This window comes from Xenopus laevis, chromosome 3L (genome assembly GCF_017654675.1).
Source record: "Xenopus laevis strain J_2021 chromosome 3L, Xenopus_laevis_v10.1, whole genome shotgun sequence".
Taxonomy (NCBI): Eukaryota; Metazoa; Chordata; class Amphibia; order Anura; family Pipidae; genus Xenopus; species Xenopus laevis.
This window is the reverse complement of record NC_054375.1, coordinates 18,593,242-18,613,342: the sequence shown is the minus strand read 5'-3', so window position 1 is coordinate 18,613,342 and position 20,101 is coordinate 18,593,242. Positions and strand designations below refer to the sequence as shown.

At 39.4% G+C, this 20,101-nt stretch overlaps 1 protein-coding gene across 1 annotated transcript in view; it reads right to left on the bottom strand.

Moving 5' to 3' along the window:
• Positions 1-4,461: 4,461 nt before the first annotated feature.
• LOC108710767 (ubiquitin-like domain-containing CTD phosphatase 1) overlaps positions 4,462-20,101 on the bottom strand; it is a 39,104-nt gene continuing 23,464 nt past the window's right edge. The window contains exons 4-7 of the mRNA XM_041585544.1: positions 12,397-12,409; positions 9,700-9,709; positions 5,896-5,957; positions 4,462-4,761 (exon numbers count right to left, since the gene is read on the bottom strand). Of these exons, the coding sequence (XP_041441478.1) occupies positions 4,511-4,761; positions 5,896-5,957; positions 9,700-9,709; positions 12,397-12,409 (336 nt within the window). The 3' untranslated portion in view covers positions 4,462-4,510. The remainder of the gene's footprint in view (positions 4,762-5,895; positions 5,958-9,699; positions 9,710-12,396; positions 12,410-20,101) is intronic.

The window sequence follows — 20,101 nt, the reverse complement described above, 5'->3', positions numbered from 1 at the left end:
ATCCCCACTATACAAGAGATTGACAATTATTTAGATAAAGTAGAACTACCCTTATTATCAGAAATTGAACAGAAATCCCTTGCAGTCCCTTTCTCTCAACAAGAGGTTGAATCTGCCATGAATACCCTAAAAAGGGATAAAGCACCTGGCCCTGATGGTTATATTAATGATTATTAAGAAATTTATAAATATATTAGCAAAACCAATTACAGCTATGTTTAATGAGGTTGTCTCACAAGGTAACTTTCCCAAAGAATCATTAACAGCTCTAATTTCAACTATTCCCAAAGAAGATAAAGACTCAACAGACCCGAGTAGTTATAGGCCAATTTCACTTTTAAACACAGATATTAAAATATACGCCCGAGTAATAGCCAATAGATTAGCCCCCCTTAATGCCCCAACTAATTCATCCAGATCAAGTAGGATTCACCAAAAGTAGATCTACGAATGATGGTACAAGAAAGGTTCTTGCTCTACTTCATAAACTCAAGCTCTGTCGAACGCCTACCCTTCTCGTCTCTTTAGACGCGGAGAAGGCATTTGACAGAGTTAACTGGTTATACTTGTCTAAGGTGTTGACAAAATTCCCTGGTTTTCCTTCACAAGGCAATTTTAGCACTGTACACACAACCTTCTGCTAGGGTACTAACATCTGGATCACTGTCCTCTTCCTTTGATATAAAAAATGGTAATGTCCAAGGTTGCCCCCTTTCCCCATTAATATTTAACTTAACTTTAGAACCCTTAGCCCAACAAATAAGAAATAACCCCAAAATATATGGTATTCAATTAGAAAGATTTCATACTAAATTAGGCCTTTATGCAGATGATATTATCCTGTATATTCAAAGACCCCTTATATCACTGCCAAATGTAAAAGAACTTAATAATTTTTCTCAAATTTCTTTCTACAAGCTGAATGAAAAAAAAAACAGTCATTCTCCCATGCTATGTTCCTCAAAATATTAAGGACACTCTTAAAAAATCCTGCCATTATTCTTGGAATGATAAATCCCTAAAATATCTAGGTATTCAATTAACTCCCACAATTGCTCAATTATATAGAAAAAACTATAGTCCCTGGTTAACCAAATTTAAAACTAAATTAGAAGCCCTGGCAAAGATGGAGTATTCCTGGTTAGGTAGAGTGGCTGCCTTTAAGATGATAGTATTACCACAGCTTCTCTACCTGTTTAGGAATCTTCCAATAAGAGTCCCTCAAACATTTTTTAATACTTTACAAAAACTACTAAACCAATATATCCTTATGAACAAAAAATCTAGATTCTCTAATAAAATTTTAACATCTCACATCTCCAACCTAGGCCTTGGTGTCCCCAACATTGAACTATATTATAAAGCAACCATTTTGGACCAATCCAGGACAATTTGGACTGAAAATATCGACAAACAGTGGCTCGCTATTGAGGAAGAACAACTTCCATATAAATCTTATAGAATGTATTTAGAGTCTAGATTGGTTTGGAAGGTCCAACAGAATATTCAAAACCCAGTGTCGGCTAACACCTTGAGAATATGGAAGGAGATGATAAAACTCTGTAAAGGAGATAAATTGGCTATACTATCTACTACCCCCTTGAGAACCCTACATACTGTCATTAGAAATATTGAATTAGATGATTGGGTAGATTGTGGAATAACTTCTATAGAAGATCTGTTGGAAGACTCTGAAATCAAAACCTTTGAGTATCTAAAGACAACATATGGTATCCCAATATTTGATAAAGTTTATAAATTCCTAGCCAGGCACACATATAATCCAATTGCTTTATTACCTAAAATTATTAAAGTTATCAAACCAGAGGGAGCTCATTTGAAAGGCATATCCATCTTCTACAGAGCACTACTTGATATGAAAGAAGAAGCTCCTAAATGGCAATTGACAAAATGGCAGAATTATTTAAAATCTGAAATTGACATAGAAGAATGGGAAAAGGCTGTTAGATCTTTAAAGAAATCGTCTCATTGTGTCAGTCATTATGAAGGCTTAATTAAGAGCATCTGGCAATAGTATATGACCCCTGAAAAAATTTCTAGGTTTGATATTAAAGCATCACCTTTATGTTGGAGAGGTTGCGGCCAGACGGGTACCATTGAGCATATCTTCTGGGATTGTCCCAAACTTAAAAAATTTTGGGACGATATTGGATATTTCCTTAAACAACTTCCAATGTCACTCCAATCCATTTCACCTGGGATGGCACTGCTTCATTTGGGAACCGGAGACCTGCCACCTCAGGAAAGACTGATTATAAATCATATTTTTATTGTAGCAAGAAACTTAATAGCCGTTAATTGGAAATCTGTATTTATTCCAACACTTAAAGAAACTCTTAAAAAAGTAGAGTCAAATCTCTTGGCTGAAAAATCCTGGTCGATTAAGTGTGGCAGTCTACAGTCTTTCCTGAGAAGGGCTAGTCTCTGGCCTACTATATATAAAGAATCAAAAATTCTGGATTTTTGAAGTAATATAGCTCTCTCATAAAGGAGATAGATTATTGACCTCATCAAGTTCAGTCCTGAACATTTTTGGTTAATATATGTGAAGCCTATATCTTTATGCTCTGGAAGACCTTTTGGGACAATAGTGTAGTGTAGTGTAGAGTAGAATAGAATAGTTAGTTTAATAATTTAGTTTTATTGTTTAATAATAATAATAAACGATAATTTTGATATTTTTGTAAATTGGAGTTCTAAATCTACATCTATATGGAAATATATTGGCTGTTCCTTAGGATTTGTATTGATGGACAGTCTTAGCAAATACAGAGTGGCATATGATAACCAATGACTCCACTCCCTGAAATCTTTGAAGGGTGGTTTTAATCCCTCATTTTACAGGTTGAGGGGATCTTTATAAAAATAAATTTACTAATTAGATACTACACTGTGGTAAAAACAGGAAAGTTGTTGAACAGTACAAAACTAAATACAGCTTAATTGGTAATACTTGGATTGACGGTTAATATATGTATTAGGAACACAATGTCATATCTGAATGACACACAGAACTTGTTTTTATAGTTTAAAAGATAAGAATTGATTGGTTGATTGGTTTCTAGGTAAATCAATATGTTTAATGTTCACATAGAACTTCTTAATAAATATAGCGTTAAAAAGTGTACTTACTCTGACTCTAAGGGATATGTCAAATTTGAGATTTGACTGTTATATTTCATTGTTAGTAATAATTACTGAAACAGGTTTAAAATGATAAGGATATTGGACTTGCTATATTGGTATGTCATTAATGCCTGTATATATGCTTTTGAAAACTCCAATAAAAACTATTGAAAATGAAAATAGCTTAGAAGGGTTGATAAGCAAGCAAGGAATTTCAACTGAGCATGTTTGAGATTTCAGAGCTACAGTTGGCTGGGAAGATATAGGTAGGAGGAGCCAGTGAAATCCAAGATGCCTGCCTCAGCTAGAACTGCAGGGGAGATAGGGGAGAACTTGCAGAAGGTATAGTGAGCTGATCATTGACATTATACAAACAATTCTAACTGTTTTAAAAATCGGATTTCTTGAACTTTCACATAGTGTATTTACTTAGTAAATGATTTTGGTCATGATTGGTGCCCTTTAACAACCACCCTCTGTACCTGATCCTGTAGCCAGTTTCCTATCCATGTGCAAATGACTTCATTTAGCCCAACAGACCTTAGTTTAGAGAGCAGTCATTTGTGGGGCACAGTATCAAACAGCCACTGACTAGATTGAGCTGAGCCATTAGTGCAGCTATAAAGTGAGCCTGGGAACTCAGACTCCTCTATTGTATACACTGATGGAAATAACTGATTTAGCACATTTGCCTTTTCTGTATCTGTTACAACCATACTGGTACCGTTATTTAATGGAGCAACACTCTCAACCTGCATCATTTTACTATTAATATATTTAAAAAACTTTTTAGGGTTAGTTTTCACCTCCACCGTGATTAACTCTTCATTTCCTTTCTTTGCCTTCCGGATTGCTGATTTACAACATTTATTACAGTGTTTATATTCATTAAATGCAGCTTCTGTCCCAACAGATTTGTAGTTTTTAAATGCCTTTCTCTTCTTTCCTATTAACTTCTTTACTTCTGTATTAAGCCACATAGTATGATTCTTAGAGCTTCTACATTTACTCCTTAAGGAAATAAATTTAGAACAGTAATGATTTAATATCATTTTAAATGACAACCATTTCTGTTCTGTGTTTTTAGGTGAAAACTTAATGCCCCAATCAATGCTCTGTAGGGCAGCCCTCAAGGCACTAAAATTAGCTTTTCCAAAATTCATGGTTTTTGTTGCCCCAGTTTATATTTGTTTTTTGCACCAGACATTAAATGATATAACATTATGGTCACTATTACCCAGGGGTTTAATGACTTGCACATTTGCTATAAGTTCTGGGTCATTTGAGATCACTAGATCCAGTATATCATTTTTCCTGCTAGGCTCCTCAACAACCTGTGCTATAAAATTGTCATGCAACAAGTTCATAAACTTGTTCCCATTAACTGATCTGGCAGTACTGTTGCTCCAGTCAATATATGGGTAATTAAATCCACGCACAGTATTATACAGCAAGTAACTGAATGCAAGTTAAGTTTTGATAGAACAAAAGTAAACTTACCAAACAGTGTGTAATCGACATCCATAATCAACAGTTTATTCCCTTCCCTCGGAGGATTCAGAACTTCCACTTTGTAGTCTTTTACACAGCAAGAGATTTTGGCTACATTTTCTTCTCTAAGTAAAGATTAGGTTTTACATAAAACAGATGTTAACAGGAGTTATTTTATCAGGGTTGTTTTAACCCAGGGATGGTAAATTTAGGCTTCCAGTTACGCCCCTAACATATTAATACAATCCCCGTTCCTTTTACTGCAGGTCTCCCCCAAAGTGCTAGCCAATGCCCTTATCCTCCCGAATCAAAATGAGTTGTTTTAGTCAAACAAGGATTTACAAATTAGTTTCTGAGTAGAACTAGAAAGTAATTTAAAGGAAAACTATATCCCCCAAACAATATAGGTCTCTATAAAAAGATATTGCATGAATCAGCTCATATGTAAAACACTGATTCATGTAAATAAACCATTTTCGTAATAATATACTTTTCTAATAGTATGTGCCATTGGGTAATCAGAAATTGAAAATTTCCATAAAAAATAATGGATCGTACGATTCACTGTGCACACAAACATACCAACAAATCATACTTGTTAGGTCACATGAGGGAATTAACAGACAAGAGTTCTGTCTTTTGCTTCAACACTTCTTCCTGTTACAGTTAGAGTTGTAGTATTTCTGGTCAGGTGATCTCTGAGGCAGCACAGAGACCATCACAAAATGGTGGCTCAAGGCAAGAGATGTAAAAGGGCAAGATTTACTTAAATATATAGACCAGTTTGGTAAGATTCTTTAATACACCACTTAATATGATATAAACCAGGAGTGCCCATACTTTACTAATGTGAGGTTTACTTTTAGTGATGTTGTCCCATTATGATCTACATCCATAATAGCATTGCTAGCATTTTGTATTGCTTAAATATTATATTGATTTATGGGTAAAGTTATATTGCTATATTTAAGAATGTTATTATTTATTATGTATTATTATTATACTGTATTATATTATTTTATTCATTTATTATTAACTATTTCTTATATAACCTTAACAGAGTAAATATCTGAATTAAACAGAAGAGTGATTTAGACAAACTGTAGATCTCAAGACTAGACATTGTCTTGAGATCTACTGATCACCAGCTAAAGGTCTACTGGTAGATCCCAAACTACCTTTTGGGCACCCCTGATATAAACTGTTGCTTAAGTGTTCATTTTGGGGGTATAGTTTTCCTTTAAATTGAAGAAATACCGGTTTTCACTTCCACAACTTCCTCTTCAATATCAAAATCATTCACAACATCATCAATATTCCTGCAGAAATAGAAATTAAGATTGAAGTCTTACTCTAGAATAATGTGGCAGGGATTTTTTAAAGAGGCAATAGTCCAATTGGGAGCAAGATACAACTTGAAAGTATAGCTGCAAAACAGACCGTAGAATATACAACACCGACATGCTGATAATTCCATGTCAGTACTGCGGCATGGGAATAGTTAAACTGATTATTCCCTGAGTTAGACAATTTCCATGCAGCAGATTGTAAACGCTACAGCACTGACACAGAAGTACCAATGTGCCATGCCCAAACCTGCAGCAATACCCTTATCACCAACGTGGCACATTAGTGAAAGCAGTGTTATAAAAAGGGTCCACTCTTTTGACCAATTCAGATCACTGTACATTTTTAGGGGACGGCTCTAAAATCCATTTTGCTCTGAGAGTTGAGCAAGCAGCAAAAGGTAAATATGTCTTTCTACTCCAAACTACCAAGTTGCAATTCTCTCCTAAACTTGTTAACCTTTTTGAAAAATTACCCGAACAATTCAGTTCCACCAAACAGCTTGATATCCAATGTACATAAGTTTACCTAAGTATGTTGCATATAGGGGCCCCAAATGAAGATACCATTATTTGATTATTTATGTAATTTCATCTATTTCAAAATCATTTTATGAGAGGTAAAGCTAAAAATGTACACTCACCCCAGAAAGCCTTATATTTTTAGGAAGTAAACATTCCAAACACATTAGAAATTGACACAATTGAGAAACCCTGGGGTGGAATACAATGTAACTATTGCATCCGCTCTGTGGTTCACAAGTTAACCAGTTCAGGTGCTGCAGTAATTAGCCACTTAAAACTTAACTTTTATTAGTGTTACATTACAAAAACCACGCTGCTATACAAACAAAACTCATCACTGAGACAAAAAGATTTCAGTGATGCTAGGCTGTGCCCATAAAAATACATTTAAATAGTTTAAAAACACATAGGTTGGAACGGTGAGAAAAAAACGTGATGAACTGCAGAACCTGCAGCCACCTTTCAATAAGGAGATTGATATTGGGGTGTATCTAAGTTGCACCCCTTAGTTATTGGTCAAGTTTAATTGTGCCCAATTTAGGTCTAGTCAGTTACTTCCAATAGATTGATTAACACAAGACGCTATCATGTATCAAACACCTTCAGTGTATGCCAAAAAGGTTCCAGCCACCCTCACCTCCCTTCCGCTTATTTTTCCCAGAAATTCTGCCTGGCTTCGTAGGGAGGGTATGGGAGCTGGTCTCCCACTGTCCACCTATGCCCACCCAACGCATTTCACCGGGGATCTGGCTTCTTCAGGGGCATAAGTAATTTACTCGTGTCTTCTGACTGTTTAAATAGGGTTCTAATCTCCAAGCGACTAGTACTTCCGCATTCGTCACTGAAGTCACGTGACATGTATGCGCTTCTCAATGTTCGGATCATTGCCGTTTGAGAGCCTGTTTGCGCATGCGTCACCTCAAGTATTAGCGCTTGCCTCAGTTCATTTCAGTGTATTTCATCCTCTCACAGATATATTTGGAAGAAGTTTCTCCAGCACATACAAACGCTGGCAATGGTTAAAGGACCAGTAACATCAAAATTTTTTTTTTAAAAAATTCGTTAGTACACAACGAAAAAAAAACACATACACAAATTATACTTTAAAAAAGCAAAGTCTTTATTAAGAAATAACTTACAGAAACTCTGCTTCCTGTCTTCTACAGAAACGGCGAAAGGGCGACCATCCATTGAGCGGTGCTTGATTTCTCCTCCCTGGCTCTCTGCTGCTGGATCCTTCAGCTGCCACATTCTGTGTTTCTGTAGTGCAGCGGCGCTTCCAGCAGGAACTTGAGGCAGATCTGCGGTGCCGGTGTTCTCTCTCTCATAGCTCTGCATCCAGCTGACTACAAGTCCCTGCGTCCCATTGCCGGTAACGCTTTCGGAGAAGCTGCCCAGCAGATGGGACGGATGAATGGTGGGACTTGTTGTTTTGTCCGTAGCTGCGAAGCGCCAGAGAGAAACAGTTGCAGCGGGTGCGCGCAGCTGCGAGGGCTCTAGGACGCACTACCGGTTGTCCCAGCAAACTGTGAAGAGAACCCCAAATACCTCCGCTCCCCCCTAAATACCTTGGTGCCCCCTTCCAAGTCTTCTTTCTCCCCTTGCCACGCAGCCGCCCTACAGGGAACTGACCCGGACCCTTTCGCCGTTTCTGTAGAAGACAGGAAGCAGAGTTTCTGTAAGTTATTTCTTAATAAAGACTTTGCTTTTTTAAAGTATAATTTGTGTATGTGGTTTTTTTCGTTGTGTACTAACGAATTTTTTACAAAAATTTTTTGATGTTACTGGTCCTTTAAACAAGTAATCTAGTGAATGAGTAATCGAAGTATTATATTTAGGATTTGGAATTTTAACCCTAGTTAGTTATGTGTTGAGGGCAAACTACATGGATGTTAATATACCGCTCCAAGTTATAAAAAATATATTACAAAATCCTATAGAGCCCGTGCCTTGTTCTAATCGATTAATTTCACAAAAATTACCAGTGATATCATAGGCATGGGTACTAGATGATTCAATATATATTCACAGATATATTAGTCAAAATCACATTGACTAATACATGTTGGAATTTAAAGTGGTAGTAAAGTTAAGTAAGAAAAAAGGGGAAAGTGTACAGTAAAGGAAGGGGCTGAACGTAAACCCTTCATTTAGGCCTATGGGTGCTTTACTGTTAAAGTCCTTTTACTATGCTCAAGGCGGAGCTAAGATGGCGGCTTGAACAGATGCATAGAGAAGGAGCTCCCTGCTCAATACCCCATCCGGCAGTAATCCTGAGCTTATAAGGCAACAAAATCACCACACTTTGACTACACCTTTGAGGCGATGGGCAAATATGGTCCGAAACCTCCAACTAACAAGCTGGATCGCTTTCTGCATCCCTCGCAGCAGGCGCCAGAGTCAGACCCTGACTCAGACCAGGCCGCACCCTTCCATTGGACGGGCCTGACAAGGCAGTGAACGAGGCTCCTGACCCCACCAACAAAGAAATCCTTGGGGCGATACAGGCAGCACACGCATCCACCAACTGCGCAACTCGACACAATAACTGTTGACATATCCCTCATACGTCAAGACTTACAGAAACTGCGGGAGCGCACTACTGAAGTGTAACACTGTGTCTCTCACCTAGAGGACATCACTGCACCTATTCCTGCAGGCCGAGCTCAAGTCCAAAAGCAGTTGTCCGACGTGGCTGACAAGGCCGATGACCTGGAGAACCGACTACGCCGCAATAACGTGCGGATGATTGGGCTGCCGGAGGGGACAGAAGGTAAAACTCCAGAACGCTTTCTAGAGGACTGGCTGAAAGCTACATTCAGCCTTGACGCCTTCTCGCCACTTTTGACCATCAAACGCGTCCCCACCAGGCCGCTACCACCTGGGGCCCCACCTAGAACACTCATAATGCGGTTTTTAAACTATAGAGACCTAGATGCTACGCTCTCTGCTTCGAGGAGTATAGGCCAATTGACCCACAATGGATCCTTACTCTCTCTCTTTCCGGACTACTCCATCGCAATACAACGGCAAAAAGCTACGTTCCCTGGAGTTAAACGGTGCCTCCGCTCAGCGGGCTTCCCCTATTCGATGATGTTTCCAGCTATGCTCCGTGTCATCGCAGACAACGCTACCCATTTTTTTACCACCCCGACGGAAGTGGATCGATGGCGCGATGTAAGGGGGGGACGGAGGCCAGCCTCCGGGGAACCAGACGAGGATCCTGCTTGACATGCCTTACTGGGGTAAGCAACATGGGGGCCCCTCTTCCATGCACTCTTTGTTTTTCTCTCGGCCCTGAAGCTCTAGTTATCCGCATTTGCCCCGAAACACCTATTCCCTGAGTTAACAGTGGATCCCCTATCCTTTGAATATTAGCTCATACTGAACTGTATATTGCTTATCCTGGTGATAGACTGTAATAACTCATGGATCCACGGAAAGAACTTTTTCATAACGCCCTACCCTGGCGGGGATCTGCTATACCAGCCTGTTGCTATTTTCTCTATCAAGTGACTTTGACTTTATTTCCCCTTGCCTTCCGAATGACGCAGGGAAGCTGCCTTGGCGTTAGCACTACTTCAGACCGCCACTACCTCACCCTGCTAAAAGTTTAACGGTTTGTTTTTCTCATGTTAGGGGTACAGGTCTACCCAAGTTTGGGGGGTAGACAGGGTACAAACAGGTCGATGCTTGCACTGACCACCGTAGTTCTTTTGATTTGTACTGTTAGTCTGCTATTACTGTGCACCATATCACCCTTAGGCACTAATGGGTGTCACTTTTCTGGCCTAAGGACCAGTAACCCGCTATCTGGGAGTCAGATAACTATGCCTATACCATGGGACATCCCACCTTAATATCCTGGAATGTCAGGGGTCTTAATTCAAAGTTCAAACAAGCTGCCCTGTTTGACTATGTTAATAGATTTAAACCCTCAGTCTTGTTCCTACAGGAGACCCACTTAGTCTGTCAAAAATTATTGGCTCTTAAAAAACAATTGGTGGCCCATACCTATCATGCATCGTATTCCGTTTACTCCAGAGGAGTCTCTATTTTGGTTAGGAAGAATTTTCCCTTTGAATTGCTCTCTATACGGACTGATTATAATGGAAGGTATATTATTGTGCATTGTAAAATATTGTATCAGGAAATGCTGTTGGTAAATGTATATATGCCTTCCCCCTTCTCTCTATCCCTTTTGGAACATATCTTCTCGGCACTTGCCTCCTTCCCATTACTACCACTTTGCTTAATTGGTGATTTCAATGCCACGCTAAATGGGGAGAGGGAACGATTAGGGCACATTACTGAACACTCCACGGTTTTTCGAGACTGGGTCCAGGACATGCACTTCCTAGAATTATGGAGGTGGAAACTCCTCGAGACATTACAATACTCCTGCCATTCAGCAACACATAAGACCTTCTCCCGTTTAGACTTGGCACTATGCAATCTTGACTTTGCACAATATATTCAATCAGTGGAATACATGCAACGTGCCTTCTCAGATCACTCTCCCCAATACTAACATTTAGGGAAATGTCTACTAAAACACATAGTTGTTGGCGCCTTAGCCCACTCTGGTTATCCAACCCACAAGTGCTGGCTCAGAGCCAACAAGGATATCAGGATTACTGGGATCAAAATATTGGTTCTGCCCCCACTGGTACACTTTGGGATGCTTCTAAGGCAGTTACCCGGGTGTCCTTATCAACAGCATCTCACTAGCTAGACGTATTGCCAAAAAAGAGGTGGAGGAAGCAGCTGGAACCTGCGCCCAGGCTGAGGCTGATCATGTGGTAAATCCAACTTCTGAGAGTTATGCTTTGGTCCAACAAAGTCAGCGGGCCCTGGAACTAGCACAAACCAGTCTTACACGTAAAAAGTTGCTGTACTCCGGCCAACGGGTGTTTGAACAAGCTGATAAAGCAGGGAAACTGTTGGCCTATCTGTCTCGTCTGACCCACTCCCCTACAGTAATTCCCCGACTTCTGGGCCCCATGGGAGAGGTTATTACCAACCCGACTGATACAATGGGTGACTACTACTCTGCCCTAAATACCTCACGTACTACCGCTACTCCACAACAAATTGAACAGTTCCTCTCATTGATTGGCTTCCCTGCCCTCACACCACAGGAATCAACCTTTTTAGATAGCCCTATCACTAACTTAGAGGTGCAAGAAGCGCTCATGGGACTATCCTCTGGTAAAACCCCAGGTCCAGATGGTCTTTCCCCCCCCACCTGGTATAAAGCTCAAGGTAACATCCTCGTGACTAATCTAGGAACCACAATAGCGGATACAATGGAATAAGGCTCCCTACCATCCTCCTTCTATTCTGCCCTAATAATATTAATACACAAAGACGGGAAATGGGACTCCTATCACCCTATTTCTTTGATAAACACCGATACTAAAATCCTTGCCATGCTACTGGCCACCCGCCTAGCAAAAGTGATCACTGCTATAATCCACCCCGACCAATCGGGCTTTATGCCCCATAAATCGACCTCTATTAATCTTAGGCAGCTCCATACCCATCTCCAGCTTAAGCATGATAACGTAGGCTCCAGAGTAGTTGTGTCCATTGACTCAGCAAAGGTGTTCGAATGGCAATACCTTTGGACTGTTATGCACAAATTTGGGTTTGGCCCAAATTTTATTAAATGGGTCCAACTGCTTTACAAAGCCCCCTCTGCCCAAATTAGGGTCAATAATATAAATTCTAAATCCTTCCCTCTATCACGGGGTACTCGTCAGGGCTGCCCTCTTTCTCCCTTACTTTTCACCTTGGCCATTGAGCCCCTAGCCTCACTACGTCAAACAATCATGGTGCAGGGATTCAGACTGGGTGCCCTTGAAGAAAAACTGGCCCTATATGCCGATGACCTCCTCCTCTTTCTCACAGATCCCAACCAATCACTATCTGCAGCCATGCAGATACTGGATGACTTTAGTGCCTTCTCTGGTCTGACTATTAATAGAGAAAAATCTGTGATTATGCCACTAGACCTTCTTCCAGCCCAAACTGCTACTATTCAGGGATTGCGATGTGTACCCCAATTTAAATATCTTGGCATTACTATTAGTAGGGATTTAACCACCTTCCCAATGAATAACATAGACCCAATTTTGGTCTGTTTTAACCAGGCCCTCACGACATGGTCTAAGCTACCCATTACACTCTGGGGATGGGTGAACATTTATAAGATGACATACCTGCCAATATTTTTATATGTATTATTAAATTCACCAGTGAAGGTTTCACCCCTTTTCTTCCAGAAAGTCACCTCCTTGCTCATCCCCTTTTTGTGGGACAATAAACCACCCAGACTTTCCTGGAAGGTCTCAGTGGCTCCTATAGACAGAGGCGGTCTGGAGCTTCCTCATTTATACTTATATTGTATTGCTGGGCAACTATACCATGTCCACTCTTGGTTTCATCCCACTGAAGATAACCCTAATAGTATATTGTTGGGCACATTATTAGGTTACCTTGAGGCACTTCGAAACATTCCTTATAGGAAGTTAGGGGACTATGATAGGCTACCTACGACTGTTACTACTCCACACCATGCATGCGGCCTTGCCTGAAAATTATTTAAGGTGACAATCCCTCTTAGATCTCCACATTTGCCCCTCCGGAAAAAATCTCCCACATCTACAGGTGATTCCAGACTTTCAGTATTGGCCCCAACTACAGGTTAGAAGCCTGGAAGACCACTTGGTCGACTAAGAGGGATTGTCAGCTTTATATTACACCAGTCAAGCAAAAAAAAACTTGGCAGATCCCCCGAGGCCAGATGCCCTAAATGCCGGCAACCCGATGCCACCTTCCACCACCTGGTCTGGGAATGTAGTCTTGTCTCTCGGTTCTGGAATAGTGTCATTGACCACTTGGCCTTCCCTGGTACTGCTACTCCTGAGGTGTGCCTGTTGGGAATAGTAAAGGACTTACTCCCATTGTCTAGATCTAGAACTCTTATTAAGACTGCTCTGTACTATGCTAAGAAATCTGTAGTGATGCGATGGATGTCTCCCCAACCACCTACCATGCAACACTGGCTATCGCTAGTTAATAAGGGACTTCTCTACATTAAACTGACCTACGAAGCTCGAGGCTGTCCAACTAAGTTTGAGACAGTGTGGTCCCCGTGGCTTGATGTACATCCAGAAAACGACCCCCACATTTCAATGCCTCCTACCCCCCAACAATAATATTACTATTGGTTTATAGGTAGACTTGTGTACCCACTGATAGCTGGAATGATATGCTTGGTGTAACTACTGCAGACTAATGTACAACCATTGCTTATTATGTATGTATGCTTTTTTCCTCCTTTTTTCTTTCTGCCCCCCCCTTTTTCTGTTGAAAACTCAAATAAAAAGATAATTTAAAAAAAAAAAAAGTCCTTTTACTATGCTCAGATCTAAAAGTAAATTAACTCCATTGAATACAATCTGTAACAAAGTTGAAGTATTTATAGAAGGTTGCACACAGGATTTAAAACTTCTACATTCAAAATCTAAATCTAGTCCCCACTATACCCAGAACATGTCATGGAAAGAACGTCAGGGCATATTACAATTGGAAAAAAATGATGATATAATTATCAAACCCAGTGATAAAGGGGGTAACATTGTAATACAAGATAGACTATCTTATGTACAGGAATGTTTACGCCAACTACGAGACACTAGCTGCTATGTACAACTAACGGGGGACCCGACCAAAAGCTTTGAAACAGATTTACTATAGGATTTGCATTTATGAACATTTCCTTGCATGCCTCGATGTTGAGTCCCTATACACTAGCATTATACATGATGTAGGGTTAAAAGCAGTAAAAGAGGCCAACAGTTTAGTGGACATAACCTATTTGTTCTTGAACTTCTCGAGTTCATCCTGAAACTCAATTATTTCACCTTCAGTGGCAAGTACTACCATCACATAAGGGATACCGCCATGGGTAGTACCTGCACGCCCACATACGCAAACCTATATTTGGGATGGTGGGAACGCATATTTGTCTTCAGTGATGAACTAATGACCTAATTGAATATACACAACATATCTCCCTATGGCTTTGTTATATTGACGATATAGTGATGCTCTGAACTGGACTAGTGTTAAAGTTTAATGAATTTGTAAAAAATTGAATTTTAATGAAATTAATTTACGAGTGACCTCTGAAATCAATCACGATACTGTTAATTTTCTAGACATCCACATTTTTCGAGATAAGGATAACAACCTCCAGACCTCTGTCTATAGGAAATCTACAGCCACCAACACCCACCCAACAATCTGATTAAGGGTATACCCACTGGCCAATATCTCCGCGTTAGGAGACTATGTAGCACCTTGGCTGATTTCAAAATTAAAGCCAAGAAAATATACGCACATCAAGAAATATTAATAAACAATCGATAAGACTATTGGTGACTACAGCTCACAACACAGAGAAAAAGTATAAAAAGTATAAGCCGACCCGAGTATAAGCCGAGGTACCTAATTTTACCTAAGAAAACTGGGAAAACTTATTGACTCGAGTATAAGCCTAGACACAACTACAGCTCTGTCTCCCAGCAGCGCACATTCCACCAAAGCGACCCCCCCAGCGATCAACCGGACTTCTTTGCAAAGTTGATGCAAAGAATTGCCAAACGGATTACTGTGTGCTCTGTCCCACTGTCCCACTACCATGTGCAGAGGGTGCTGTATGATATTGCCATCACTGTTAATCTTTCGTATAACCAACAGAGGCTGCTGTGTGATATTGCTATCACTGTTAATCCTTCATATAACCAACAGAGGGCGCTGTGTGATATTGCAGTCACTGTTATTCTTTCATATAACCAACAGAGGGCGCTGTGTGATGTTGCAGTCACTGTTATTCTTTCATATAACCAACAGAGGGCGCACTGTTATTCTTTCATATAACCAACAGATGGCGCTGTGTGATATTGCAGTCACTGTTATTCTTTCATATAACCAACAGAGGGCGAACTGTTATTTTTTATTTAACCAACAGATGGCGCTGTGTTATCACACAGCGCCATCTGTTGGTTATATGAAAGAATAACAGTTCTTGTAGTCACTGTTATTCTTTCATATAACCAACAGAGGGCACACTGGTATTCTTTCATATAACCAACAGAGGGTGCTGTGTGATATTGCAGTCACTGTTATTCTTTCATATAACCAACAGATGGCGCTGTGTGATATTGCAGTCACTGTTATTCTTTCATATAACCGACAGAGGGCGCTGTGTGATATTGCAGTCTCTCCCCAAGCGAACTGTTGGTATAGGAATGATTAAAAGTGACTGCAATCTCAGCTACTGCCCGCTGACTCGAGTATAAGCCGAGGTAGACTTTTTCAGCACATTTTGGATGCTGAAAAACTCGGCTTATACTCGAGTATATACGGTTAATATTCTTCAGAAACATTGACATATTCTTGGACAGGATGCAGATCTCAAAGAAGTCATAGGCGAAAGTCCACAGATAAGCTACAGATGGAGCAACAATTTGTACGACAGACTAATACAAAGCCACTACATTAATTTGACTAAAACGACCTGGCTCTCACATAACACCAAGGGATGCTATAGATGTGGGGACTGTGTGGCCTGCCCATTTGTATCCAAGAGGACTACATTCCTCGGCCGATTAGACATTAAGGAATACACCATAAAACATTTAATAAATTGCAAGACCACAGGCATTATATACGTCATGGAATGCATATGTGGTAAGAGGTATGTAGGCAAAACAAAGAGACAAATTATGGAACATGTAGGAGATGTGCGTAACAAAAGAAATACATCAATTGCTAACCACATCAATGGGCATCATAACGGCGACTGTGGTATCATGAAATTCATTGCTGTAGATCATGTCAAATCCACCACAAGAATAGGTGTTATTGATAGAAAACTGTTGCAACGAGAAGCCGAATGGATCTTTTGGCTTAACAGTAAAGCACCCATAGGCCTAAATGAAGGGTTTACGTTCAGCCCCTTCCTTTAATGTACAGTTTCCCCTTTTTTCTTACTTAACTTTACTACCACTTTAAATTCCAACATGTATTAGTCAATGTAATTTTGAATAGGGCTCTGATATATCTGTGACTCTTATCATTGAATCATCTAGTACCCATGCCTATGAAATCACTGGTAATTTTTGCGAAATTAATCAATTAGAACAAGGCACGGGCTCTATAGGATTACATTGTATTCCACCCCAGGGTTTCTCAATTGTTACATGTGTTTGATATATTCTACTTAACCTGTGGGTGCATTGAAACACTTATCTCTTAAATTACCATTCAGTAAGGTTGTGAAGTAAACATTTCCCTGAATCTAAAATGTATACAGATGTGTTACTACTCTAAAGTACAAAGCTACAAGACTTTCCTTAACTTGGTGATTTTTATGACATTTACAAAAATCAACTCAAAGTGTCCGATTTAGCGCCATTAGTTACCAAGATAAAACACCCTAAATATGAACACTACGGGTCTGCTGAACAGTTTGATGCCCAATGTAAATATGTTTACTTAAGTATGTGGTATGTGAGGGCCCTAAGACGGAGATACCCCATATAGATCATATGGGGAATCACATGCCACATTCCAACCACTGCATCAACACATATACAGCAATTTATGAGGGTAAAGTTATAAAAAATTTGTCCACCCCAGAAAGCTATATATTTTTGAAAAGTACACATTTCTCCAAATCCAAAATGGGTACACACCTTTCTACTCCAAAGCTGCAAAGCTTTCCTAGATTTGGCGATTTTTCACCTCAGAGCTTCCACTTTGCAGCATCTTATCTCTCACTTATAGTTAGGTACCAAGATAAAACAGCCTATAAATGCCAGAAGTCCACTGAACAGATTGACAAGTTTATCGAAGTATATGGAATGAAATTACCCCAAAAATACCTTGTGCATACTTATTTGATGGCTAATATTTACACATTTATAAACACACTACAAATTTTGTCTATGGTTAAAGTTGTAAAAAAATTATGGTGACCCCTGAAAAAAACAGGATTTATGTACTCAGTAGGTGTGAAGCTCCTCCCTCCAGGAGGCAGGACACTTGAGGTAATCAAAATGGGCGTGCCCTGGTATCTTTACCCTCTGGCACTAGCCTTACCTCATCAGTGTTAACCTAAGACCAAGGGGCCCCAGGTAAAATAACAGAAGTAATAGAACAGTAAAACCTTTCCCTGACCAACGTGGTGTAAGTTTATATAGTATATTATATAATTATTAATAATAATAATATCAATATACCTCAACCCACTTACTAGGGTTTCTGGTTCTTTTGAGCAAGCAGACAATGAATCCACACCAATGAGCGTATAATAAAGTGATGTATTGTAAAATAAATCAATTGATTGTTCTACATAAATGATTACACTTAGACTAAACAATAATTACAATATTTACAGTTACACATTACACAAGTCTACATTGTTGTTACCAAAAAGGCAGAGGAATAGAGTTCAGCTTCATCTCTGCCTACCCCTCTGGTCTGTATTCCTCACATATTGTCTTGTGCCAGGTTCCTCCGGCTTCTCCAGCTCCCTAGCTGCCTCCTCTCAGCTGCCCAGCTCCTTTCACATTTGTCCAGCGTTCTTTTATCCTGGTTTCTCACCTGCCCCCACAGAAACCCTCCCAACTGCCAAGATGCTGTGATAAACCCCCAACTTGCCTACATCCTGTTGAGCAAGTTTTCTCACATACAAAATCAGTTTTATGGTCCTCACAGCAGACATAGGCCTTGGTAATCACAGGAAAACCTTTGTTATGATAATCAGGGCTTCATGTAAATTCCCTGAACAACGGCTTTCATATTAAATAACAAAATCAAGATGGCAATTTCTTACAATCCTAGAGGGCGAAGGACTTCACAAGGAATGAGCCCTCTAAATTAACAAAAAGCATAGCATTGCCAATGCAGGGACACCCATTAATACACTGTTACTGTATGTATTGGAACTGAAAGTGATAGGATTTTTGAGACCCACATGATGTAACACTCACAAATATTTTAAATTTGGGATACTGTGAGTTGAATTTTAACCTAATTACACAACACTCACAGTTGTTCATACTTATAATGTATAACCCTTCAGTCAGTTATGAGCCCACACCCCAACTTTTAGAGGTTTAATATCCAGATTATTGCGCTGCTTTGTCTGTGCCCCACTTACCACCTGACCCTGCTCCACCCAGGTCTGGGCTGGATCCCATTTTAGGCCTCTACCTTTAGAAAACCATGGTCTTTGCACTTTGGTGTTTGCAGCACCTGACACATTTCTGCTTACCACAGTTTTCATATTAAAGAGACCACACAGGAAAAACAATTTATTATATTAGGGTAGGGTGTAAATGTCTGTGGCACATTTTATTAATCAGCATCGCTGGAAAGAGCATCTCAATTCAGCAATAGGTGTGAATGTAATACCAATACTGGCCTCAGGAAATTCAGAAGATACACTACACTAAATTGTGCAGCACTATCTTGGCCAAATCACTAGTGAGATGTTTCTTGTCTTTGTCTCAGTATTTCCACAACAGTTTCATGCCTGATTATCACAACCCAACAAAACAGAAATTAGAATTATTATCAGAAGAGAGATCATTTGGGACAGAACCCACACAAGAGTTATTTAACAACAAAAGAACAACACAAGAAGTAAACTGCTGTCTCTCGCAGATCTGTTATGTAAATAACCCCATGCATATCAACGTAAGACACTTGTACATTTGCATTTGCTGAAGGCTCTGGTAACTTTTACCATGTAGACTGTATATTGCAGTGTTTTTTTGTTTTTGTTTTTTTAAACACCCCACCTTGAGAACTGCAAATAATTATAAACTACAAATACAAACAACGACAGACAAACTTTGGAAAAAAAAAGTCAAAAGAAAATATAGAGTGAATACTGCTTTGATTAAGAAACACATACTGATGTTATCAAGCAGCATGCAGTCTATGTAAAAATGTTATAAATGTGTTGCTGCTAAACCAAGAGTAAAAGAAAATGTCACTCAGGCAAAAATACAGCAAAAATAAAAATTCAAAATATGCCTCAGTGCTTTTTACTCTTCTACGACTAACACAGCAAATATTTCAAAACTCCCCAGTGCAGGCAATTCTAACTATTAAAAACAAAAATATTTTAGAATTTTTTCAAACTGACTGTACCATATCAATTTAGAGGCTTTTCCTTAAGTACAAAAAGTGAAGAAAAGTGAAGAAAAAAAACAAATAGGTAAGGTCCTCTATAACTCATTTTTTTCATGAGATAAAAGGGGAAGGGAAATTATTTGGAAATTCTTCTTTTTGTGAACTGCCATCCTGTTACCTGGAAAACAAACTCATAGAAGATATTAGCACCGATTTACATCATCTTTTGTTCTTTTCATTTGAGAAATCTCTATCTTGAGACTCTCCAATTCATTGTTAAATTTTCCCCATGCATTTTTCAGACTTGAGTTCTCTTCACTCAGCCTTTCATTTTGAGTTTTAAGAACATGGTAGGGAATCCATGTATTCCAACT